Here is a 26,028-nt window from a genome sequence, read left to right as displayed (position 1 = left end):
CATTTCTTCAATGTATCCCAATCCTCAGAGTTAGTCTAGATCTGTCTCAACCTACAGCCTCTCGAATCAACAACAAACTCACATATCCAGAGCTAAGCATATTTATTTATTTATTTATTTCTTAATGATTTCTCTAACATTTTTTTTTAAATTGGAAGCTGAGATACATTTTTATTCAGAATACATAATGTATAACAATTTCTCAGGTTAAACACGATTTCTTCAGATCTCATCACAGATAGAAAAGATCGTCCGAGATCCGTTCTATTGTACTTCATTTTATCAGCAGAAGCATACAACTGTCTTTACGCGAATGAGTAAATCATGCACACAGTCCACTCCATATTCTGCTTTGATTTAAAAAATGGTATAAGGAGAATTCAAAACAAGTTCATTTCCCCAAAATTACGCGACTTTTGTGGTATCATATATATATACATACGTGGAATCATTTTAACTTTCCTATAGACATGTATTTGGTTATAAGATATGTGACAACAGTTTTAACTTGATCAGTTTATTTTAATCGTCTAAAACAAGAAATAATCTTTATACAGAAAATACAACAACATGGCGGAGAAAGCTTGCAAAAAAACCTTCAAAAACTTGTTTCAATTTTAAAAAATGCCTCGACAATGATACCTCAAAGTCTGTATACAAACGTGAAAGACTAACTATTACCGGTGAGCATTCTGAACGAGGCTGCAGGTGCATTTACAGGTAAATGACCCACTCCCCTCTACACTTATATGTTTTGATCAGAGCATGTCGCACGGTATATACGTTAGGAAACACATGGTCCATGATTGTTCCGTTACCCACTGTTTCCCCTGTCCCCACTCTTACATGACCTTCATTCCAGGTGACCCAGAACGATCTATACTGTTTGCCACTTAATACAGGTCCGATGTACTCTGAATAACACTGACTTCCGACGACAAATCCATCCCTCAGACACGATGTTGTCCTATTCCACCCTCCTAATATAACCCAGTAGCCGGGACTGTCCGTGTTGTGTCCAGAACCTAGTCCAATATAGACATCATTAGTGGCCTTGACCTGGAAGCGTATCGATTTTCTCCTGCTGAGTTGTATTCCGAGATCAAGCCAGGTCCCCGTCAATCCTGGAGCTAATTTAATTTCTGCGGTAAATAATACAATAATATTAAAAGCCGTTATTGGTCTATTTTTTGTGAAATCATATTTCAAAAAATATTCTTTATCAATCCATCAAATAATATGTTAGTGTGTCGAGGCACCTTAAGTAATAAAGTATAAATCTAAGACGAATTAATAGTTAGCTAACTGATGTATACATGTAACCAACTGCCTTACCCTCTAGCAATCTCTTCCTCCAGTAGCAGCAAAACAGGCAATAAGTTTATGGCCTACGGCCGACCAAAATATTTTGTAGTAGTCAAAAACTTGAAATGGTTCAAATTGTTATGTATTGACTTAATTAATCAATAGTATTATTATAGGCCTAGAATCATTCTTTGACTTTTACAGGTTAATAATTACAATAGGTCATAATAAAATCTATCATAAAGCCTTTCCAGCTTTAAAGGATTTGAATACGTGCCCGACTGTAATGATCATCCCATAAAAGTAAAAAATAATTCCTTATTACTTATATTTATATTATTTCATAATTATCTTGATATGTACAATTAAAAATATTTATATATTTACATTATTTCTATCATGCAAACGCCGCTTGTGTCACAACAGTGTACATCATTTGACACAGATTTTTGAGATGAAAAGCAACTGCATGATGCTGTTGAACTCCCATTTTTGGCAATGTGCCAATGATGAAATTATTGAAAAATAAAACAGAATTGTAGTTTTACAGACAAAAACACTGGAAAATGTAAATATCTGACGATATAAATGAGATCCATATATGGCATAAAAGTTTATTCAATTTAATAAAAAAGTTAAAAACAAAAAATGTTACTGGAAACAGGATATGGATTCATAGTAATCTCACATATATCATAAACGTCGAAATTTTAACTCTGTGATAAAATCTAATTGTGCCACTTGAAGGTCCTACTATACACATTCTTTATTCTAAAGATTGCTTTATAATGACGGGATGCCTCCGTAGAAAATGAAGATGCATACTTGTACAGAAATGTAGCCATCCTGCCATTGGCTCCCAGTCCCCGGGAACCAGGCGGTCCTTTAAGTGACAGGTACTGTAGATCATACACATCTGGTCGCCACGGTTACAGGAGTAACCCTCTCCGTCCAGCATCAGGGTCCTGGCGGCGCACTCAATACACGTGACGTCCTGATGGCTGGACAGAACCGACGAGTTGGTGTAAACGTCATACATAGAGTCAATCACTTTCCAGGTGCCCTGGTCAAAAATTAAGTTTGTCTGTACTCCTTGAAATAAACAAATAATCAAAACTTGTCTCATCAGAGCTTCCATTTTTGTGTGGTCGTTTGAAAATCTGTTTCTGTTCGGTTTTCTTGTCTAGCAGTCACGTGTTTCTGTTAAACTCGCTAAGGAATGGTACCTATACAAGGAGCAGTCTCAATTGAGGTGACCGATACTGACAGCTTTATTACACGCGTGGCTCCGCCCATTGTGCGGTGATATGTAAGAAAACGAACCAGGGACCCAATAGACGCTTTCGGTATATAGCCAAATTCATTAAAAACACCTAGCACAGTCGATAATTAGATTTATAGACTGTAAATAATGGTTTACGGACCGTAAATTATTGTTTAAGACTTTCATCTTTATTTCACGTCTTTAAAGTTTTCTATAAGCTAACCTAATGTTTCACAAGCATAAACTATTCTGAATCAAACAGTTCATCTGATGAGTTCGGTTTCACAAGCCTTTTATAGGTATGATTTATTTAGTTATTCACTATCATGAAGTGAGGATAAATCCCATTGAAATCTGTGTGTGTTTTCCTACACCGGCATCTTTATATAGAGCTATTATAAGAGTTAGACCAATACAGTCCCAAAATGACCTCGACCATTGAGCCACCTTTAGGGCTTTGTACTAGAGATATATATTTTTTTACACTAAAAACTAGTTAACGATAATGTGCATATTTTTAGCTTACTATTGTTGCTCACGTGAGCGATGTGGCCTCTGGGCCTCTTGTTTGCTAACCTCAAGAGTCAACATATTTTTGGTTTATAATCTATATTGAACACCTGTAAACAAATAGTTTAAAGCGATAGACTCTGATTTATAAAATAATTGAAATCCCATCTCTAAACTATTGTTTAATATCGTCAATTATACTCCAAGAGGATTGGATGATCGTCGACATTTTTAGAGTTTACTGATCTCCTTGTGGCGAAGCTCTAAATGAATGTAGGCGGTGTTTTATTCAAGGAATAAGGAATCATGAGTATCATGAGGTGTTCATTTTGGTCGGGGCGGGGTCAAATCCAATAAAGCCCGAACGTCTTTAGGACAGATTTGATTATGTCCCGACCGAAATTATCAACTCATAATATTATACAATATATTATGATTCCTTATTAATTTATTATATTTGTATCATTTTCAGCAATAGTGTATATATATATATATATATATATATATATATATATATATATATATATATATATATATATATATATATATATATATATATATATATATATATATATACATGCGTTCACATTCTAGCCTTTATGAAAAATATGCAAGGGAAAGACTATCTGAGTTTCGGAATTTGTGCCCGATTCTTTTGACTTCGGGTCAATAATTCGCTCTCACAGGTTTAATGTCTAACAAGCATAGCGCAATATGTTAAAAAGTCAGCCCTATTTATCCAAATAACTTGGAGTCTCAAATTCTTTCATCTTCATTTTATCACAGATTTGATTGATTTTTACGTAATTGTAATCACAAAAATGATAAAATATTCATAAATACTCCTTAGTTCAATAAATTCAGAAACAATATTTCTGCTTTAAGTGTCAATATTTTCAATATTTAATAGTTATTACCAAGAGATAAGCAAAAACTCAACAAATATTGACTGTTTGCATAATGTATCATGCCCAACGTAACAAAACATATTTACCTTGATTTACTGTGTTGTTTATGCTTAAATCTATGAAGAATGATATGAATCAAAACTATGATTACCTAAAATCCCATATCAATACATCAAAGTTGTTTTTTTTTTTAAAGATTTACCAAACTGCTAGAATCTCACTAGCTTGAATCTGTATACTTGATAGATCTGATAATTTTCTTTATAATGTTATTATGCATACCATATCATTCGTAGTGTTTTCACAAAGACACAAAAAGCTTAATTTTTACATTGAAAATTCGTATTTTGTACAAATATAGTAGACTATCAATATATTTATATAGATATACATGTACATGTATTCACATTTTAGCATTTATGAAAAATGTGTAGGGGGAAGACAATCTGAGTTTCGGAATTTATGCCCGATTCTTTTGACTTTGGTTTAATAAAATAATTCAAATTTTTGCTCTCACGGGTTAATTGTCTAACAAGCGTAGCGCAATAATATGTTAAAAAGTCAGCCCTATTTATCAAAATAACGGTTAACTTGGAGTCTCAAATTCTGTCATCTTCATTTTATCACAGATTTGATTGATTTTTACGTAATTGTAATCACAAAAATGATAAAATATTCATAATTACTCCTTAGTTCAATAAATTCAGAAACAATATTTCTGCTTCAAGTGTCAATATTTTCAATATCTAATAGTTATTACCAAGAGATAGGCAAAAACTCAACAAATATTGACTGTTTGCATAATGTATCATGCATAACGTTACACAAACACAAACATATTTACCTTGATTTACTGTGTTCTTTATGCTTAAATTTATGAAGAATGATCTGAATCAAAACTATGATTACCTAAAATCACATATCAATACATCAAAGTTGTTTTTTTTTAAATTTACCAAACTGCTAGAATCTCACTAGCTTGAATCTGTATACCTGATAGATCTGATAATTTACTTTATTATGTTATTATGCATACCATATCATTGCTTTTAAAATCTCACGGCTAAGAAGGCAAATATTATGAGGAGGGTGAGTGGGTGTACTACATGATTATTTATAATAGTGATATACATGCTATAATCCCCGGTAACTCTTCTGTACATTACCAAACATGTTCAAATGAACAGAATATGTAATATAAAATGTGATAAAATAAAATAAAATTAATCAAATTCTAGTGAAAAAAAATACCAATCTCTTCTAACAGGCTGGACTTTGAAAGTATATGTATCAAGATATAAGACTATTTATCATGGTATGTAATCTTAATACATGTACCGTGAACCCTCACATAATTCAGAGTCAACACAGTGAAGAAAGCTCGGAATATATTTATTATCATCCATATTAAAAATCAAAGACATAATCTATACAAAAATACCAAAAAAAACAAAAAGGAAAAAATAACAAAACACAAAAATAAATGATATGTTAACAGAAAGCACTGAACGGCACCAGGTTATGCTTTGATTGAAAGGAATGTCAAGATTTCCCGGAGACTTTGACCGAGCGGCGGCCATCAACCATGATGAACCGCACCAGGACATGCGTTGGTTGAAGAGAATGTCCAGAATCAGGGGGGGAGGCGGATTTCCCGGAGACTTTGACCCAACGACGGCCATCAACCGTGACTGGGTATCTTCTCATTTTGGATTTGAAAATAACAGGCCTAGATAAAGAGATCAACAATATAAGGATTATTAACAATGTATCTTTTATACTTGTCAGGAAATAAATACAGAGTTTCTTGTGTACCACCATTTAATCTCAGACTATATATCTTTTACAAATTAAATTCTTGCCACGGTATATAACATTATTTTATTATTAGATAAAATGTTATCATGATATAAATTCAATTTTCTACTATTCAGTAAAATGAAACATATGCAAGAACATTTACGGAATATTACTATACTTTGGTTGACCAAACAGCACGTAACAAGCAGAAATAAGATTTTGAAATATGCAGACATGTTTTATGATTTATATTAAAATTTTGTTTGGCAAATTATGTTGGGTTTAACTTTGACTTTAACCGTAATTTTGTAAACAAGATTTTCCATTTTGTAACTTACATGCAAATGCAAATTACTTTATCTTCCAATTCACATGTGGTGCAAAGTTCTCCATTTCTATACTCTGTCCCAAGTTTTTTCTTCCACCACTTTTCGCTTGATATTTTAACAATAAATACCTTTGTGCTCAAATTATGTTCATCCACTTATATGAAAAAATGTCCAGATTATCTGTTTTGAAACGCCCCCTCTACCCCTTCAGGTTTCAATACACATCCCAAAATAGAAAGTCTACGGGGGTTTTGCATTGAATCAGCTATAATGAAACCCGGATGATACCATTGAGGTATTCCGAGTGAGTTCCAGATGGAAAAAAGATGTAAACATTTCCAATTATAAATCTCCGTAAGAAATTTGTTTTCGTTTATTTGTCAATAAAAATATATTGGATAGCTTCCCTTTCATCAATTTCAACTGCATTTCTTTCACAGGTATGGGTGGTTTTTTTTATTAAAAATCATCAAAAAGTGATGGAAGCAATACATTGGGAGAGACTATAACTCAATTGCAGTGTTACAAACACGGTGAAAGGTCTCTATTTTCTTACTTACATGCAGTGTTGTAAACATGGTGAAAGTTCTCTATTTTCTTACTAACATGCAGTGTTGTACACATGGTGAAAGTTCTCTATTTTCTTACTTACATGCAGTGTTGTAAACATGGTGAAAGTTCTTTTTTCTCACTTACATGCAGTGTTGTAAACATGGTGAAGGTTCTCTATTTTCTTACTTACATGGAGTGTTGCAAACATGATGAAAGTTTCTCTAATTTCTAACTTACATGCAGTGTTGTAAACATGATGAAAGTTCTCTATTTTCTAACTTACATGCAGTGTTGTAAACATGATGAAAGTTCTCTCTATTTTCTTACTTACATGCAGTGTAGCAAACATGTTGAAAGTTATCTTTTTTCTTATAACATGCAGTGTTGTAAACATGGTGAAAGTTCTCTATTTTCTTACTTACATGCAGTGTTGTAAACATGATGAAAGTTCTCTATTTTCTTTACTTAAATGCAGTGTTGCAAACATAGTGAAAGTTCTCTCTAGTTTCTAACTTACATGCAGTGTTACAAACATGGTGAAAGTTCTCTATTTTCTTACTAACATGCAGTGTTGTAAACATGGTGAAAGTTCTCTATTTTCTTACTTACATGCAGTGTTGTAAACATGATGAAAGTTCTCTATTTTCTTACTTACATGGAGTGTTACAAACATGACGAAAGTTTCTCTATTTTCTAACTAACATGCAGTGTTGTAAACATGATGAAAGTTCTCTATTTTTTTTACTTACATGCAGTGTTGTAAACATGGTGAATGTTCTCTATTTTTAACTTACATGCAGTGTTGTAAACATGATGCCTAACTCTCCCTTTTCTAAATGGGGCTCCATTAAGTCCTGGATGAGGTGAATATCTGCCCCTAGGTGGCGTATCTGTGCTCTGATGACGACGTAATGGAAGATAGGGAATAGATCATCCATGCACCAAACCTGTACGTCTCCCATACTCTCCTCAACTGTCTGTCAAAGTAAACAAGATTTGTTCATCATTTATATTTTGATATTTATATAAGGCATAAACTTTTGTGAAATTTGCAAAATCCTCAGTTTTGAATTTTGAATTTGATGATGACAGGTCAGCCAATGCAGTTCAATGTCTTGTTTCCTATTTCGATTACGGATACGTTTAAAATGGAAATCCTGGACAGTTGGTGCTTGTCCAACTAAAAGTAATTTATTTTCAGAGCAAAAAAAAAACTTCTGGTATAGAGCCTCTTAAAAACTCTGTGAGAGCAAAAATACTGTTAGATTACCTTTGTTATTTCTGAAAATGTTTTCTGAATGACTTCTAATTTTTCTTTCGGACTAAAGGCTGTGATGAAAAAGAAAAATACAGAAATTAAGTAAATATATATTATTAACAAGGATGTCTCCCAAGTTTTAATGAAGAACTGTTCCAATCATATGTTAAAAATGATTTAAGGGGTGGATGGATGAGGGAAAACACGTGTTAAGAAAAGAATTCTTGAACCTTTGGTTCAGGTGAGCTAGAAAAGATTGTGTTATTGTCTTGAAGTTCATTGATATACCAGTAAATAATAATGATTAAATTGTTTCTACCAACCTTATGTGTTGCAGTGTCTCTATGGCAGAACAATAGTTCTGGTTTCTCAAGGCTGACAGACTCTACAACATAGACAAAGCTAGTACGTGAACATAGCGTGCATCAAACAACTGTCATGGCAGAGACACAACATTTATCAACAGTGAAGTACAGGAACAGGGTATCTACTGGAGATTTTTCCTTTAACACTGCATCAATCAACCAGAACTTTCTGAAATACAAAGATGAGATTCTAACACATGTATTGGTCACTCATATGCTAAGTTTCAGAAAAGTAAGAAATGTAAATGTTTTAACTCATTTGAAATTCCCTGTTATGCCATTATTAGTTACTGATAAATTCCTAGATAAGCCATCAGTCATATATATCGCAGATTATACTTACTGATCAATTCCTAGAAATGCCATTAGTCCTACATCTCCAGGATTATACTTACTGATCAATTCCTAGAAATGCCATTAGTCCTACATCTCCAGGATTATACTTACTGATCAATTCCTAGAAATGCCATTAGTCCTATATCTCCAGGATTATACTTACTGATCAATTCCTAGAAATGCCATTAGTCCTATATCTCCTTGTTTGTTCAGTTTCCTCACCCTTTCCCAATACTTCTCATCTTCTTTGTCATTGTAGAGTGCATAAAGGTCAAACAGGGGTGGGTAGATCTTAGGGAGGAGGATCGGGTGTATGAGGGTACCACAGCTCACCACCAGCCTGTAACAATTAGGATTAAGTATCATAAATTACAGCCTATACCTGTTAACACTGAATTATGTATCATCAATTACAGCCTGTAGCTGTTAACACTGAACTATGTATCAACAATTACAGCCTATAATTATTAACACTGAATTAAGTATCATCAATTACAGCCTACAACCGTTAACACTGAATTATGTATCATCAATTACAGCCTATAACCGTTAACACTGAATTATGTATCATCAATTACAGCCTATAACTGTTAACACTGAATTATGTATCATCAATTACAGCCTATAACTGTTAACACTGAATTATGTATCATCAATTACAGCCTATAACTGTTAACACTAAATTATGTATCATCAATTACAGCCTATAACTGTTAACACTGAATTATGTATCATCAATTACAGCCTATAACTGTTAACATTGAATTATGTATCATCAATTACAGCCTATAACTGTTAACACTGAATTATGTATCATCAATTACAGCCTATAACTGTTAACACTGAATTATGTATCATCAATTACAGCCTATAACTGTTAACACTAAATTGTGTTTCCCAATTACAGCCTATAACTTTAAAGAAATTCATGTGAGCACTCTTTTCACATTGATTTTTTTACAAAAATGTCACATGACAGAGCTCCGCCTATTGTGAGGCCTAATTGCCTATGTGTATAGTAAGGCTCATCCTATACGAAAATTTAATTAATAAAAATAAAACCTGCTTTGAATAACATTTTTGAGAAACAGTACCTCTACCTAAGATTAAATAAGAAGAAATGGACTGTGTAATCAAACTTTACAAAAATGTCATAAGAGGAATAAGTTTGTAAAATACTTCAAAGAGTGTGTTAGACAGCGGGGTACTTACGTAATGTTGTCCGTCTCTGGAGTTGTCCCTCCTTCACTGGCTGCTTCGGCTTCAATCAGCAGAGGTCCCCCGTCTCTGAGAGGTCTGGGAACAGGATCCTGTGGGTAGAGCAAAAATAACTACTGGTAATTCCTACAAACTACTACAGGTAATTCCTATAGATAACTTCAAGTACTTCTCATAGATGAATACAGATGATTCTTAAAGATAACTAAAGGTAATTCCTTTCAACAACTACTTGTAAATTCTATAGAGAACTTCAAGTAAATACTGTAGTGACTACAGATAAATGCTACTGTGTGTTCCCACAAATACATGTAAATCCTATGGCACAATGTTTGTATCTTAGAAGGTGTAATCTGATGGTACAGTGGCAAAAAGTGTTACCTGATGGCAATGTGTATAGTAAAAAGTGTTACCTGATGGCACAGTGTATGGCAAAAGGTGTTACCTGACTCAATTATAGAGTCTGGACACAAATGAAGTGATCTCCTTTACAGCATGGTCCAACAGTCTTGGGTGGGCTCCCACTCCGATATACGCCGCACGGAATACATCTACCAGGCCCTCCATTAGCTTACCCAGGTGGTGAATGGGCAGGTCAAAAGCCTTAGAACAACACAAAGTGAAAGTACCACAAAATAAAAGTATGTACAGTAAAACACGGTTATAGCGAACACACTTAAAATGAATTGACGCTTACAGCGAAGTGATTTTCAATCCCTAAAACTTTATTACATGTTGTTAACTTGACGGATATAATGAATTCCGCTGATAACGAAGCAAAATGGTTCATCCCTGGCACTTCGTTATAACCGTGTTTTACTGTAATATAGACCTATCAATCTTCTATAGTTATTTTTGGAAAGAACAAAATACTTCACATCTTATATATCCTGGGACTGATTTCTTACTTCTTAATTATCGTTCAGGTAAAAATCACAATATAAAACTATAGTTTATTCAGTATGACTGACATTGTGTATTAAAGGGACTAGGACATGATTTGACTTAAAATTTTCAAATTTTATTTCTCCATTTTCAATGTTTATACTGATAAATATAGAAGCTTATAATCTTTTGTCAAAATTTGAAAGTCAAATATTAAGTTACAAGCAAGATGCAGAGTTCATAATTCTTTGTTTTGTAAAGAAAGCCCGAATGTTGTCATTTTTACATATGTGTTGTATTGGTGCAAGTTTCAATTAAATGTATCTTTCTTTTGTTATTAATAGTATTTATGAAGATACTGAATTAGTTTAAATTGTTTTTACATGTCATTTTGTCAAAGAAATGGTAATTCTCTACATTACATTTTTTGTAAACAACTATAAGACTTGAGCTTTGATTACATAACAACCAATTCTTACCTCTGTATCTCGCTTGTAACTTGACTTAAACATTCAATATTTTGGTCCATCATTTAAAATGCACTAGTAAACCATTTTATACATAAAAATTTTTTAAAAAATTTGATCTTAAATCGTGTCCAAGTCCCTTTAAGTAGGTCTTTCTATGAAGCTACATGTAACACTAACGGCCTATTCTGTGACAAGATGACCGTTTGACATTGTGTAAGTATTTAACTATTTGGCGGTAGTACTAGTGGCCTATTCTGTGATGGTATGACCGTTTGACATTGTGTAAGTATGTAATTATATGGCGGTAGTACTAGCGGCCTATTCTGTGATAGTATGACCGTTTGACTGACATTGTGTAAGTATTAATTATATGGCGGTAGTACTAGCGGCTTATTCTGTGATGGTATGACCGTTTGACTGACCTTGTGTAGGTAGATTTTGATCTGGTGGTAGTACTCCACAGTCAGTCTTCCCTTGCTGTGAGGAGGGATCGTCTCCAACTCCTCCGCTAGGGACAGAATCCTCCGTATCTTATTGGAGGGACTGACCAGAAACACAGGTAAGACAGGTAGAACAGGTGAACAACAGGTAAAAAACATGATTATATATTTGATGGAAACATGAGTACACATTGCAAATTAACAATATATGTGATTCCTTTTCAAAATTGACGTGTTAGATATTTTGAATGTACTGTATTTAATTAAAACAGAAATATTCTTTGGGGGTTCATATTCACAAATAAAATCAAAGTGTTTACATGTATATGGTCAAGAACAAAATTAAATTCCAACAAAACCATTTCAGATCACAAACTAAATTTTTATCCATACTAGAATACCTGCCCAATCTCAGCTTATACATTTATGATCAATGGAAATATTAACTGACAAAACACATATGCATTTAAATACCTACAGTATTATTATCATAATGAATTTGGTGAGGTTTTTTCAATACCGGTGTAGCATTGCGTTCAAGTCTGTCAGCTATGTCATGCATAAACCATACCCACTCCTTAACCACAAACTGTCTTTTTGGTGGATTTAGCTTACCGCTGATTGGCTGCTGGTGCAGACTAAATGATGTACAGACAAAACAACAATATAACAGAAAATGAAAAATTCGCCTGTTTCTCATGGCAATCAGAATTGGGGTAATTGTTGTACACTTGTGACATAAAAAACACACGATAAATATGGCTGTAGCTTTAAGGAAAAAAATGGGTTTGATTATATGTGTACATAACTATGAAATGTACAGATCAATCTTAATTATGAAAAACTTACAATTTAGTTGCATGAATTACGCTAGTTTTGATCAGATCACAGGGGTTCTTATCTACTCTGCTCTCTATGACATATATAGAAGCCCCTGTGAACAGATATAATTAACATTATATCATACCACATTCTGTGCAAATAATCCATTTAAAAATTCTTTATTCAGTTTACAACTGTTCATAAATGTAATTGTCACTTTACTTGCCCCAAACTCTCTCCTAATAAATCATTTTTTAAATTAGGCAAATCGACCTCATAAAGCAGATCAGGAGTCGTCATTTTTACATGTAAACAAACCACGCTACTGTATGGGGCTGGTGATGGCATTTAAAGGAATTCAGACACAAGTGAAGAAATTACAATCTGTGGTAAAATGTATGGTATTGTATGTTTGGTAAAGATTTACGCGTGTGTAAATCTATACCATGGCATGTGGTAGGGTAAGGAAGAATAAACGAATTTGAAACTTGACAAGCAAAGATAGCTTAGTTCTGCCTACATGTAGATAAACCCCTTTGCACTTTCCAATTCTGTCTAAAGTTCTTTCATATCATTGTTCAATTCGTTTATTGAATGTCGATTGCCATTTGAAAGGTGTAGAAATTGAGAAATTCATTCAATCACTTTGACTGGAAAGTAAGCCATCAATGCAAACCACGGTCAACATGTACGACAGTAGACATGATCATCTACTATCTAGGAGAGAGCTATGCATACTCTGGACCGTGGCTTGAGACTACTTTTATCACCTCCTTACAGAGAGAGAGAAAAAGACAGAGAGAGAAAGAGAGAGAGAGAGAGAGAGAGAGAGAGAGAGAGAGAGAGAGAGATTCCACTGTTCTTATTAAACTAGCTGCAGAACTGTAGCTCTCCGGGAAAAAAATATTGACAGACCGGAGAGCTACAGGGCCACCCATTGAAAAAATTGTATATTTATTGCGCAGAAAAACGTGAGCTAGTTTTCGACTGATTTACCTTATTTATACGCAAATTCTGTGAAAACAATTAGTACCATTCAATTCTTCATGCAATTTACTACTGATATCGCCTCTTTATTTGCCCTAGACTTTCATCGAAACACGCTACCGACCTCGAAAAATCAAGTATGTTGAATTTACATCGAGATCGAGAGTCGCCATTTTTACATGTAAACAAAGTGCACCACATGAATTAACGGGACTGGTGATGGTGTTTAAAAGCCTATCCGAGGCAAGTGAACAGACGATATCAGTAGTAAATTGCATGGAGAATTTAATGGTACTAATTGTTTTCACAGAATTTGCGTATAAATAAGGTAAATCAGTTGAAAAATAGCGTACGTTTTTCTGCGCAATAAATATACAATTTTTTCAATGGGTGGCCCTGTAGCTCTCCAGTCTGTCAATATTTTTTCCCCGGAGAGCTACAGTTCTGCAGCTATTATTAAACTAGATAGCATGTGTTTTGATTCCAAATACACATTCCCGCTTGCTGATTAGAGTTATGACCAATGTTACCCAGGTGAGCGATATGGCTCCTGAGCCTCCCTTTTTTGGTATAAAAGATAAAATACATGTACGGAAAGATTTAGGGACTTTTACATATTTTCATAACTTGCAGAAATAAACAACATCATAATAAAAAAAAGTTAAACTGTATTGCAACAAATGCATATACTGTAGATTGCAAATATAAATGTCAAGAAATTGATCAAACATCAGCGCATTTGAAATAGAATGCTTTCTTTCAGTGCATTGTTGTAATATGAAAAAATTAGAAATACAATAAACATTGCATAAATACAGCAGTACAGTACACTGTTGATAATGACAAATAAATCATAATACAGTATTTCAAACTGGACTAGCAAAGCATAGTACATTCCTTCCGTCACAGACTTTATCTGGTCAAGGATATTGTAGTTAATGTATCTGTATTGTATAACACTGCTAAACCCAGACCCACTGCAATGTATTACTATTCACACATTCCGTCGTACATAACTTAGAGGCAACGCTATGTTACATCTACTGCTAACAAACAACAGAAATTTAACAAATAAAAATAAGTCACATGTACAGTTGTCAAATTCCCATGAAATAGACCCAAAGTAGCATGTGATTCAAGGATTGTCGTAGTGCGGGAATGTCATAATACAATCTGTCTTATCTTTGAACATAATTATAATTGATAAACATGGTTTGTAAATTTCAGTCTGAACGACTGTTCCGAAAGAGCTATGAATGAACTTTAAGTTTCCGTAAGAAATAGAGGGAATAATACTTGGTCGATGTAAATATTTATCAATAAACATGAATCGTTTATTTAAAAAACTGCAATTTTATCGACTTGATATCAAAAGTATTGTAATATAATGACTGCATTTACAAACCTGTTTAGTTTAAGGAATTTTGAATCATGTACGTAATTGATTTAAGATGAATATAATCATATAAAAATGCTATAAATCCATGAAAATATGGTGAGTTTTCAAGCATGTTATGACTGATTTTTTTTTATCATGTGATTCAAGGATTGATTTGTCGTAATGCAGGAATGTCGTTATACAATCTGTTTTATCTTTGACAATAATTATATAAGTTTGTTAGTGGCTTTCAATCTCAGAATGTTTCCTATATTTTAGGTAATTATTTGCTGGTGTGAGATTGTTCTAATTATGTCCTGTATTCTCCTGTGTGTAGCAGCTTGTATTTGGTTGTAAGGATACTGTGTGAGTGACTGTTGGTATGAGTATAGAGCAGCCTGGAGGTTCCCTGTGATCTGTTGACAGATCCCCAGGATCTCCCAGGAGATATCTTTGTATAGATCAAATACATACAGTTCCTGATCATGGTGGACTAGGACCCGTAGCTCATCTAGAGCTGCTTGTGATAATGTTGTATCAATGTGTCTGTAACACAAGAACTCTAGGAAGTGTAACATTACAAGCACTGGGATATATAATGTAGGCAGTCTGTTCTGTAGAGCAGACTGTTGTTCTTGATTTAGTTCACTGATATAACAATTTCTGTTGTAAAGTTTTATATCCCATGCTACAGCCTGTCTGATCTTTGTAGACCAGGTCTGTCCCCCTACAGCCTCAGTATACCTCTCTCTGTCTACATGTCTCATAAACATAAGATATGGCTGTGCTAACTTGACCTTTGTCATCTCTATAACAGATAAAGCTTCCCTATATCTTAGTGTCTTGTAATAATATATGGCAATGTACAACATATCAGAAATACACCCAAACTTTGCTGCTAATTTCAGCATGTGACAGGACATTTTGTCTGCATTATACATCTGTTTGTTGCAACCTGTGTTAGTGTAAATGTTGTGTAATTGAAATGCAGTGCACTGAAATAAAGAAGCCGTAAGACTCTGTATTGTAACCACTTGAAAGTGTGTCAGGGGTGACTCTACCAACTGTTCTATTGTGTGTGTGGCTTTTGTAAGGCCACATAGGTCTGTTGAAGGTATGGCAGCTATAGAGGACTCCCTGACAAGTTCTTCATCATAATCAACTTGAGACCTCATCATACTTTCATCTGTACACAGAGAAAGTCTAGGATTGTACAGGACATCAATGATATAGGACCTGATAGAAGAACTCTGTAACAGACAGGCCAGACCTTTCTTGTACAATTCATGTAACTGTAGGAACAATCTGTTTTGTGCTGAGCCATGGACCTTTGTCAGAAATAGGTTGTTTTGTGGGATAAAAAAGTTTGGACAAACTCCCTCATACACCCATTTAAGGAGGAGTTTAAAGCAGATCCAGAAACCGGCCAAGAAATTTTGTGGACTCCAGTGAGGTAGTGTGTTTTGTTGAATCACCCAGAAAATTGTTGTCTTCATGTGATAGGAACACAACAGTTTATTGGTTTCTTCTGATTGTTGATTTACAACTTCTTTTAAAAAAAGTTTCAACAACCCATAAGTCAAAAACTGACAGTGGTTCATTGATGACACAAGTTTATATTCTGCCAGAGAAAATGAAAATCTCCATTCTCTATTTCCATGGGGTCCTAATGGGTGTCCTATTGCTACAAAGTGACATCCATTTCTGACAATGTCACTGACAACTTCAGGATCAGGCCATGAATGACATCTGTCTATCCATGAGGAGGCAGACGAAGGCCAAAAGTCACAAACGAAACACCAGGCACTGTCATATTCTACTACTCCTATAACACCACTACCACAGGGTCCATGTACAGTAGAATTAGGAATTACTGTAGAACAAGTTAACTCTCTGTATATAGAACTAGATATATAGACTCTGTCATTCATTCTGACACATGCTGACCGGACTTCTCTATATCTTGTTGATGTCAGTAACTGAAGTAGAGTGAATCCTGGTGGACTCTCAGAACTGTCAGCAAAAACCAAGGTTGTATTGGCTGTGTTGTAATACTCAGACTGAGACATGTCCATGATCGCTCGGTGATTGTTTGGCCAGTACATAAAGTCCACATCTGATCCCTCCAGTCTGAAACCTTCTCTGTGACTTCCACTCACCATCTCAATGATCCCATCATACCGTGTCACTTGTCTCTCCACTATCTCCCCGATCTCCCCTACCTCCCTCCTCATAGCCACCTGTTGTGAGGTCCCCACTATCTGACACATCCTCACTAACACTGACTCAGACATGTAATGTATTCCTTCACATCTACTATTAATAAAATGCATACTTTTGAAAACAGAAAAAATAAAGATAAATGTTGGTTATATCATTCATTCACATATCATAGAAATTAAGTCTGCTGTTCCAAGTGGCTACTATATAAGGGAATTGTGATGTTGACATGTCTCATTTCTAAAACATAACATTTGATATATAGAAGTAATTCACAACCTGAAATATGAATTTAATATTGGATTTCAAAATCGTTTTGCACCTTTGTGTTAATGCCAGGAATTTTAGTCAGCAGAAATGATATTATTGTAACATTTGACTGTGAATTCACAATGAAGTCCTTGTCAGCAGCATTTACTCTGACTTTTATATTTACATCTATCAAGTATTATTTTGTGAGACTATATCTTTTAAAAACTTAAACTTAATTCATAGCTCTATAGAAAAAGCCAGACTGAAATCAACATGCCTCATTTATCGATAATAACTACAACAGCTGAAACTGACAGGACCGAAATTGACACACCCATTTATCGATTGAAAAGCTATGAAAAATCACAGATTACACGAAATAATCATGATGATGTCAGACTCAAAGCCTCACAAGAGACAATTTGGCTGTTTCTTTTAGCTAAGTAAACGTACTTATGAACATCAACAGTAATTTAGTGAATTTTACTAACTTTTCATAATCAATTTATTAATTACTTGAAAGAAAGATGTTAAGGATGACGTTTACTCAGAATGAAAAAAAATCCACTGATGATAATGAAAAACCATCTATTGTGTGTTATAGACCTTTGCTTGTATTCTTATTTTTCACTTTCAGAAAAGTAGGTCAATGACCTACTTTTTGAGTTAATGGCCATTGAATATTTATTGAAAAATCAAGAAAAATCCCATAAAATTTTACTCTACGATTGAGATTGTTTTAATTATAAAAATATTACAAATAAGTAAACACTTTAAAAAATAAGATACCGTTTATGAATGGTAGTGGCACTAAATAAGTACACTGCATTAAGATTTCAGCAACAATTTTAAGAAATAATCCAGTCCGAATTTCCTCTATCAGTTTTCAAATCCCTACCCACTTTTGCTCCAATTTTACAAAAAATTGAATGATGATAATACAAAAACATTTATGGTATTAAACTACTTATATTGACCTTATTCTGTTGGCATAAAATTTATATGAGGTCAATGATCAAAATTTTGAGATATGGTGTCTTTTATCGTTTTTAAGCATTTCTCAATATTTTTATAATTCGTGCCATAAGATTATTTTAATGAATAAGTGAGGTAAAACCAACGGAAAATATGCAAAATTACATAGACTTAAATATAAAATCCTAACTTTTAATAATAGACTACTGCCAATAAACTTTTAGCAGAAAACAAAATCTGCAAAATTTAGTCCGAATTTCCTCTGTTTGGCTAAAAGTCAATTTTTGTTTTAGCCTAATTCCATATTAAAGTAAAAATATTGAATGTTTTGTCAATAATAATTCATTTCATAAATACTTTTTGTGTTCAGAACAAATTTTACTCATGACATTGAACTTTATAACAATCCGAATTCGAGAACTCAAACCCTGAGTAAACAACACCCTTAAAATAAACAATAAAATGCTTTCTTTGAATTGATTCATGCAGATTATGTAATGGATAAATAACGAGATGGTGTTGAATAGTTTAGAGAAAACATTCCCTCCGAGGGCCGAAGGCCCGGGGAGGGGATGTTTTCTCTAAACTATTCAACACTATCGAGTTATTTATCTTACTTAAAAAAATTCCCCATTTGAGCCTCTAAGAAGCATTGATCCATTCATATATCCAACTGTGATGTCATACAAAAGTATAATTCCAGGAATACCATACACAATAGCCTAACCAAACACACCTTTTAAATCATGGACGAGTGAACAGGTGCGCATGTTTTAGAAAACCATACCGCTGTACTGAGCAGACAGAGATTTAGAAGATGAATTTTTTAACGCAAAGTACTCACTTGTACAATGTATATAGAGATCCACAGTTCCTGGAAAGACATGAATACCGTTTGAATGATATTTTAAACTTGCATGGAGAAAGGAAAAATCAGAATTTTGACGTCAATTAACAGACGATTATTTATCTAAAAAATTGATAGGAGTCTTATGAAGTCATAATGCGACAATATTTTCTATATTGTTAAACTAATTAGAAGGAGTGATATGGTTCAAGGGTCAAAGAGGAAGTCTAAAAGTTTAAGAAAGTGATTTACATGTGATCCCGAATCTATCAAAATTAAGAAAAGGAGATATTTCTGCAAAAAATTAATTCGTGGCTTATCGGATATACATTTTTGGATGAAAAAATTCTGTTTTATAAATTTGGTTTATGTTGGAAATACACGTTTCAACATTTTTTCAGTTTTCTTTGTTAAATACCCTGTTGGATATCTGAATATCCAACTGATTGACGGTTGGATATTAAAAATATCCAACTCCTATCAGTTGGATATTTATATCTCCAACAACTGCTGATTGAATAGTGAAAATAAACGTTGACTAAATACAATGGGTGACGTCATAGAAGTTTTTTAAGAAGGTAGCTAACGCGGGTTCTGTATTTTTTCTGCAATGTCACTACCTTCATATCCTGAATGAATCACCAAAAAAGCATTTTATTGTTTAAGAATTTGCGATTTATTTGATGAATTCATTGTTTTTAAAAACATCATTTTTTGGAGGGCAGTTCATTAATGTTGCAGTGGAGTTGAGATTCTATGTATCCTAAAATTTATTAATTGCTTAATACCAAGATGGTTAAAAAATACTACATGTAATTGAAAACCTTTGTTTCAAGCTTTGTTATATCTAAAAGGAGAGAAGAGGCTTTTTTGATGGATTTAAAAAATGGCTTGGAGACTGCTTATAAAATAAGCCATTGAGGATGTGCTTTTTATTTTTCATAATTAAAAATATCGAAACATTAAAAATCAATCAACACCCATTTTTTAAATGTTCAACATTTAATACAACATAATAACCAAATTTAAATAAAAATTAGAAGATTGATTTTCACTTACATTATTGTTGGAAATGACTCCATTTTGAAGGACAACACCTTACCCCTGTGGAATTACCATGCTATTTTTAGATGTGGTAATTTTCTTATCCAGGTGTTGTACTTTCATTTTGTTTTAACTATTCATTCATTGTCTTTGTTCTGTCTTGAAGTTTAGTGAACTTAAAAAATATATATTCAGAAAAATATATACTTTTAAATAATGAAGGACAAGGGCCTATTTCAAGGAAAGATAACTCAGTTACAGCAAATAACAGCATACCTGTAGATTTCAATAGCCTGCAGAATTGCTCAATAGGGTATACAATTTGGCCAGCCATCAATTTAAGTTGAACAATATTTATTTTGTTGTAGCCTATTCCATAGAATTCTCAACAGATATTGATATAAATACTGCATTTTGAAATTGCATTTTATTGAACTTCAACCGATGAATTACACACTTCTAAAAGTGTACATGTATGTGTTTTCAAACATGTACACAACACTGAGAATTTACGGCACAAACATCTTTAATTTTGGACTGATCTGTGATAAACCTTATTCTGTATTCCCTTTTGAGAGGTGGACAGGCGTAGCCTACATATAGATGTAGGCTATAATGCCTCTCGTTGCCTCTCCACTTCTCAACGGAGAATAATACCGAGATCCCAGTATCAATGCTTTTAGAGAACCTTTTCTTTCTTTTTTTTTCCACTAACATTACGAGGGTTGTTTGGAAATTATTGAGACATTTACTCTTATTTCCTTGGGGAAAAAGATAAACCTTGAAATTTCACCAAAATGTACACCAGGATAGAGTTTATCAATGTAAAAAATTTATTGTTCATAGCATGATTATATCATTCCTGGTAAGCTGACCAAGTTGCCATCGCCCCGTGACCTGGCACAACCGCAAACATACCGCAACGTCATTTAAACGCTTCTTATTGATCCTATGTTTTAAACACCTAACAAACAAAGGGAAATTAGAATGAATTCTTCATTTCTCATTTTTTGTTTACATTTCAAAATGTCAACATTCGGATATTCCCTCCATTCTTCAATTTTGTGAAAAAAATCTGGTCATTTCTAACTGAAAGTCAAATTACTGTGAAATGTCTCCTACAGTGATTCTGTGTACATATTTTAGAACTGTTGACATCAGTTAGTGTGTAAAAAGTACTTGATATTTAGTCACTTTGTCTGAATTCTAGCTAAACAATTAGTGAAAAAAGACGATAAACTGAAGTTCTGTATCCCTTGCCATCGTATAGTTTTTGTAAAAGCAATTGGGTGGCATTAAAGGTCTTTTTCCGAAATTTCCATCAATTTGATGTATATTTGCTGCGCTGCCTTGACGTTAAATTTCTATATACCGTCGTTTTCAAATTCCTATTGCTTGGTATATATATCTGTACCATATCCGTATTTCAACTCAAACACTAGTGAAACTTGATCAAAAGTTAGTCACAATAAATAGCAAAATGAACATATATATTCTGATTTCTTTTGGTATAAGCTGTAAGTTTGCGGACACTTAGATGACGATGTTTTAGTTTTCTTATTCTCCGAGTTTATGCTTGCGCCGCATACCCCGACCACCGATTTGTTTATCTACCGTTGTAAACAAAATATTAAACATTTTTTTAAATATTACTATCTTTAGGTAATTGTTAAGGTCAATGTCAATGTTCATGACAATTTTCACTATAATTCATCACTTAGAAATGGAAATATCCATGTTGTCTCAATAATTTCCAAACAACCCTCGTATTAACACATGTTCGAAACATCGCGTCCCGTTTGTTCTCAAATAACTCTGTTAGTAAATTTTTACTTGCAAGTACAATTTTATTGTAAGTTTTCTTTCTCCAACATTTTTTTCCACATGTTAGCATCATGTTCTCAACATGAATTTGATAAATGGGTGGGTCTATATAAATGCACCAATAAGATTGTTTGTTGCGAATCACAATTGAAATACACACCAATTAGAAAGTGTCACCACTCAATGCAACGTAACATCAGCTGAAGCGTCTACATCCATGCTGTATTTCCGATTAGTTCATTTAGAGACTCCTTCAATTTGTTCATAACAAATGGGCCTGAGGCCCCCTTCTAGCAGTTCTTGCCGCTGAAAGTTTCGTACATTAAAAAAAACACAGGATTTTTACCATACATTATAGAGATATTGGTCTACTTGGGATTGAAACATCTACCTTCGCATAAGGTCAAAGGTCAAGGTCATTCAAAAATCTGTATATTAATGAGATTTCATATAAATGAAGTGGTATTAAGAAACTTTTTCATGGATGTAGTGGAATTTCTGAAGACATTTCAAAATATAACCTTTCGGCTTACCTTGAAATAATTATGGAATTACTACATGTTTATTACAAAATGATTGTTATCACTTCTCCTCTTAAACCGTTACAGGTAGAGAATTGAAACTCTTACCAATATCTGTAATTCACCAAGAGGCTTCTTCAATCTGTTCATACCGAAAGGATTTGACGCCTCCTACTAACAGTTATTGCCCAGAAAATTCCTAAACTTCAATAAAAACACAAACAAGTCAGGAACCATTCATGATAGAGACATTAGACCACATAGGATGGAAGTGTTCACCTTGGCCGATTAAAATGACATAAAGGTCAAGGTCGAAAGTCAGGAAATCAATGTTTTTTTTTATATTTCTATTGTTTATGCTGGTATAAAAAAATATCAATAATGTGGTAGGACTCTTTAAGGCACTTAAAAATATAGCCCTTCAACCCAAACCTTGAAACAGTTATAGAGTTAATGCCCCCTTTACATGAGTACTTGTTTTCGCTACTTCTCGGAAACCATAAGAGATAGAGACTTAAAACTTTCTAGCAATTACTGCCCCTGAAAGTTTTGAACATTCAAAAAACACAATTTCTTTACCATATATTGTTGAGACATGCAGGTACTTTGTCTAAATGCCATTGTCGCAAACCAACTTCTATGATCCTCTTCCATCAAGAAGAAGTCTGTGCGTACTCTAGAGCATTAAGTGAGACTACGGTTTAACACCAGCTTACACAGACAGAATTTTGCATAGAATTTAAACACAAGGGAATAGCCGATGTTATGGGAAAATAACTTTTCGGTGAAATCCGTAAGCTTCCGCCTAAGAATTCAAGTTGATCAATCATAAAGTTTTCACACCAGCAGTTTGGTTACCTCTGACGTAACCGTCAGAATTGATCCTGATGCTATCAGAAAAACCTCACGAAATCGGTTTTGATAATATGTATATACATGTACATATACAAGCTGATATCAGCACGTTCTCTGTAGTCATCTCTTACTTTGGGTGGATTTCTCTGATGTTCTTCTTCCCCTTTGACAGAGTAACTGCCATATTTTCCCAGGCATTCTGGGTATTAATTAAGTTGGTCCTGACCTTTTACCCTGAATACATTGATACACTGCTCTGCTGGAACATGCCCTCCCACTTTTGATTGGCAGGAACGGCCATGGTGCCGAAGATCCTTGAATATATAAGGTAAAACTGACTTGGTAAATGTCAGAGAGTGAAAAATATCAGGTAAGAAAAGCAACAGGGTTTCAAGTCCTGAAGCTGCATGACTGCAGGTTAAGGAACTTTTCAGAGAATGTTAAATTAATAGGTAACAAAACAGCAACTAGAAATGTTGAATTAACTTCATATACTTGTTAGACATGATAATTTCCTATGCAAAGCTGCAAACAAAATCCCTGATAATACTGAGTCAATGAATGAATCATACGTTGAACAAGATATGCTGAATACTCTAAACCAAGTACCGTAATATATGTGTCATTTTCTATATGCCCAGAAAGCAGTTTTATTTTCTTTTTTCGAGAAGTGTGTTTTATACCTGCATGCAACAAATATTCGCGAGTAGATTTTGCTGTCAAATCTCAAGGATTTTAATGAACATGTATATTACTTGGTTCACAATAACTACATATAGTATGTACAAGGATTGGTTCAAGGACTTAGGGTATACTATGCCTCTGTAAACAGATCCATAGACTTACTGTGAGAGTCTGTGTCCTGTTTTCTTGCTGTCTGTATATTCAGCTTTCTTAAAGACTCCATTGATTTTCAGTCCTTCGTTCCACGAGCCACTAAACATCCCCTCAATGGTGTCAAGGTTTGGCATTCTCAGCTTGCCCTAACATATACACACCATATAATTGTCACAAACACATCACAAAATGATTTAATTTAGTTTACACTATTTCATAGGTACCATACACAGTGCTGAATTATCATACAAGTGCAGCATTATTATGTTAAAATTAAATCACGGACATATTAATGTCAAAGTGACACTTTAAACTCTCCTTCAGTAGTTTCAGGGTTAGAGATCCCCAGTTTCCTATATCACATACACATCATATAATTATCTTTTAAAAATAGTTTATGGAAAACCTCCTTACCGTTATTATGTTATACCACCACAAACATTTTTCCACCTTGTTCAAGTTAACTTTTTCAAAAAATCAAAACATCTCGTATCATATCTACCAAACTACTGACCTTTCCTTGCAGTTGCGTAATTCCTGCAAACTCTCCCTCGTAACAGCTGTTGTCATACGTCATCATCAAACCAAACCCCTGTCACAGAAACAGCCAAAGTCAGTCACACAGCTTACACAGTCATAAAGAGTTATGTAAAGATTATACCAACAGATAGATTATTCACGGAGAATGTCAAGAAGAATTTTTGTGTATTTCATTCCTTTCTGTTCTACTAACCGTCAGCTTGTCGTTGGTGAAGTTGCCCTCGAAGTACATTCCGTCCAGAGTGACCACGATTCCACTGCCCTGTCTAACGTCATCCTGCCACATCCACATGTACTTTTCTCCTAGACAGCCATAAAAAGAGAATTAGAGGTCATTATCTGTGTATTCACTGGATACTTAATTATGATTGTACAAAGAGGGAAAATCACAAAACCCCAGTTCGACAGTAAGATTAGGATATCACTATCAAGCACTTCAAAACAGTCAACATTTGGACTACCAAGTCATCATTCCCATCATCTTGTACAATATATATGTACTCTAAAAATTAACAGATATAGTATTGGGCAAAAATACCAGATTGCAGAGTCACAAACCTTAAACACAATCCATGAGTCGAATCTGTCAAACTGGACAAGGAAACACATTACCGAGTGTCTTTCTGGATAACTTATGACTACTGTATGCATGATTATTTTTGCTCCATTTTTTCGTCCTTCTTTAGTTGCACATGGTTTTTGCTCTGTCTAGAATTCACCCAGACAATTTTGTGTTTGAAAAAAGATATTTGAGAGATCGAGATTCACCCACTGACAGCGAGAGGGAAAGGGGCAAATACAATGGGGGCATATATTTCCCTGTATATAGTAATCAAATAAATTTAGTTTATTCACTACTTTTAACAATTTGAAATTAACTACACAATTGGAACCTCTGAAAAATTGCTGACACCATATTGCTGGAAGCTGCTGACATCATATGGACAGTACAACCTCACCTTTCATGACATCATCCATGATTCCGTAGCCATGTTTTTTGTCTGACACCCACTCTCCAATGTAAACACTGGCGGCCATTGAGGCGTGTTGTCCCTGGCGATAGATGCCATGACCGTGTCTCTGTCCGTCTTTAAAGGCTCCCTCATACAGGTCACCGTTAGAATACTTTAACAGAAACAGAATAAATAATAAGAATATCTAAATAGAATAGAATAAATATCAAGGACTATAATGATGAATTGAATTATGGACCTACTGTGGATTTAACAAGAATACAAGGATGGACTGTAAACAATGCGATATGTATATGCAGGAATAATGAAACA

General features: G+C 34.0%; 3 protein-coding genes and 1 long non-coding RNA gene across 4 annotated transcripts in view; all 4 read right to left on the bottom strand.

Annotated features, from left to right (window-relative positions):
• Window positions 1-207: 207 nt before the first annotated feature.
• Window positions 208-2,625, bottom strand: LOC136273211 (uncharacterized). Its single transcript, XM_066077536.1, has 2 exons — window positions 2,131-2,625; window positions 208-1,142 (listed from the first exon to the last, which is right to left on the bottom strand). The coding sequence occupies exons 1-2, from the start codon at window positions 2,441-2,443 to the stop codon at window positions 715-717; spliced, it is 741 nt and encodes a 246-aa protein (XP_065933608.1). The 5' UTR covers window positions 2,444-2,625; the 3' UTR covers window positions 208-714.
• A 2,737-nt stretch (window positions 2,626-5,362) lies between these two features.
• LOC105327937 (alsin) overlaps window positions 5,363-26,028 on the bottom strand; it is a 76,245-nt gene continuing 55,579 nt past the window's right edge. Inside the window, exons 34-35 of the mRNA XM_066077532.1 lie at window positions 7,463-7,645; window positions 5,363-5,716 (exon numbers count right to left, since the gene is read on the bottom strand). Of these exons, the coding sequence (XP_065933604.1) occupies window positions 5,669-5,716; window positions 7,463-7,645 (231 nt within the window). The 3' untranslated portion in view covers window positions 5,363-5,668. The remainder of the gene's footprint in view (window positions 5,717-7,462; window positions 7,646-26,028) is intronic.
• On the bottom strand, window positions 7,984-8,776 carry LOC136273213 (uncharacterized). The gene is made up of 4 exons (XR_010711431.1): window positions 8,739-8,776; window positions 8,418-8,460; window positions 8,250-8,311; window positions 7,984-7,997 (listed from the first exon to the last, which is right to left on the bottom strand). It is a non-coding gene; the product is annotated as an uncharacterized lncRNA (long non-coding RNA).
• Window positions 8,927-25,884, bottom strand: LOC136273212 (alsin-like). Its single transcript, XM_066077537.1, has 9 exons — window positions 25,702-25,884; window positions 24,936-25,045; window positions 24,717-24,794; window positions 24,212-24,348; window positions 23,497-23,679; window positions 11,623-11,743; window positions 10,291-10,448; window positions 9,840-9,937; window positions 8,927-8,967 (listed from the first exon to the last, which is right to left on the bottom strand). Exons 1-5 carry the CDS (start codon window positions 25,778-25,780, stop codon window positions 23,595-23,597), a joined length of 489 nt encoding a protein of 162 aa, XP_065933609.1. The 5' UTR covers window positions 25,781-25,884; the 3' UTR covers window positions 8,927-8,967; window positions 9,840-9,937; window positions 10,291-10,448; window positions 11,623-11,743; window positions 23,497-23,594.

The sequence above is a fragment of the Magallana gigas genome, chromosome 2, assembly GCF_963853765.1.
Source record: "Magallana gigas chromosome 2, xbMagGiga1.1, whole genome shotgun sequence".
Lineage (NCBI taxonomy): Eukaryota > Metazoa > Mollusca > Bivalvia > Ostreida > Ostreidae > Magallana > Magallana gigas.
The sequence above is the reverse complement of the archived record's forward strand: the minus strand, read 5'-3'. Positions and strand labels throughout refer to the sequence as shown.

What these genes read in the sequence shown, in the direction of transcription:
- LOC136273211 (XM_066077536.1), bottom strand. Translation starts at nt 2,443, where the DNA reads ATGGAAGCTCTGATGAGACAAGTTTTGATTATTTGTTTATTTCAAGGA. An exon ending in ATGGCTACATTTCTGTACAA is followed by an intron (nt 1,143 to 2,130) that starts GTATGCATCTTC and finishes TATTTACCGCAG; the next exon opens with AAATTAAATTAGCTCCAGGA.
- LOC136273212 (XM_066077537.1), bottom strand. Translation starts at nt 25,780, where the DNA reads ATGGCCGCCAGTGTTTACATTGGAGAGTGGGTGTCAGACAAAAAACAT. An exon ending in TTACGCAACTGCAAGGAAAG is followed by an intron (nt 24,349 to 24,716) that starts GTCAGTAGTTTG and finishes TGTATATGTTAG; the next exon opens with GGCAAGCTGAGAATGCCAAA. An exon ending in ACAGGACACAGACTCTCACA is followed by an intron (nt 23,680 to 24,211) that starts GTAAGTCTATGG and finishes TATATATTCAAG; the next exon opens with GATCTTCGGCACCATGGCCG.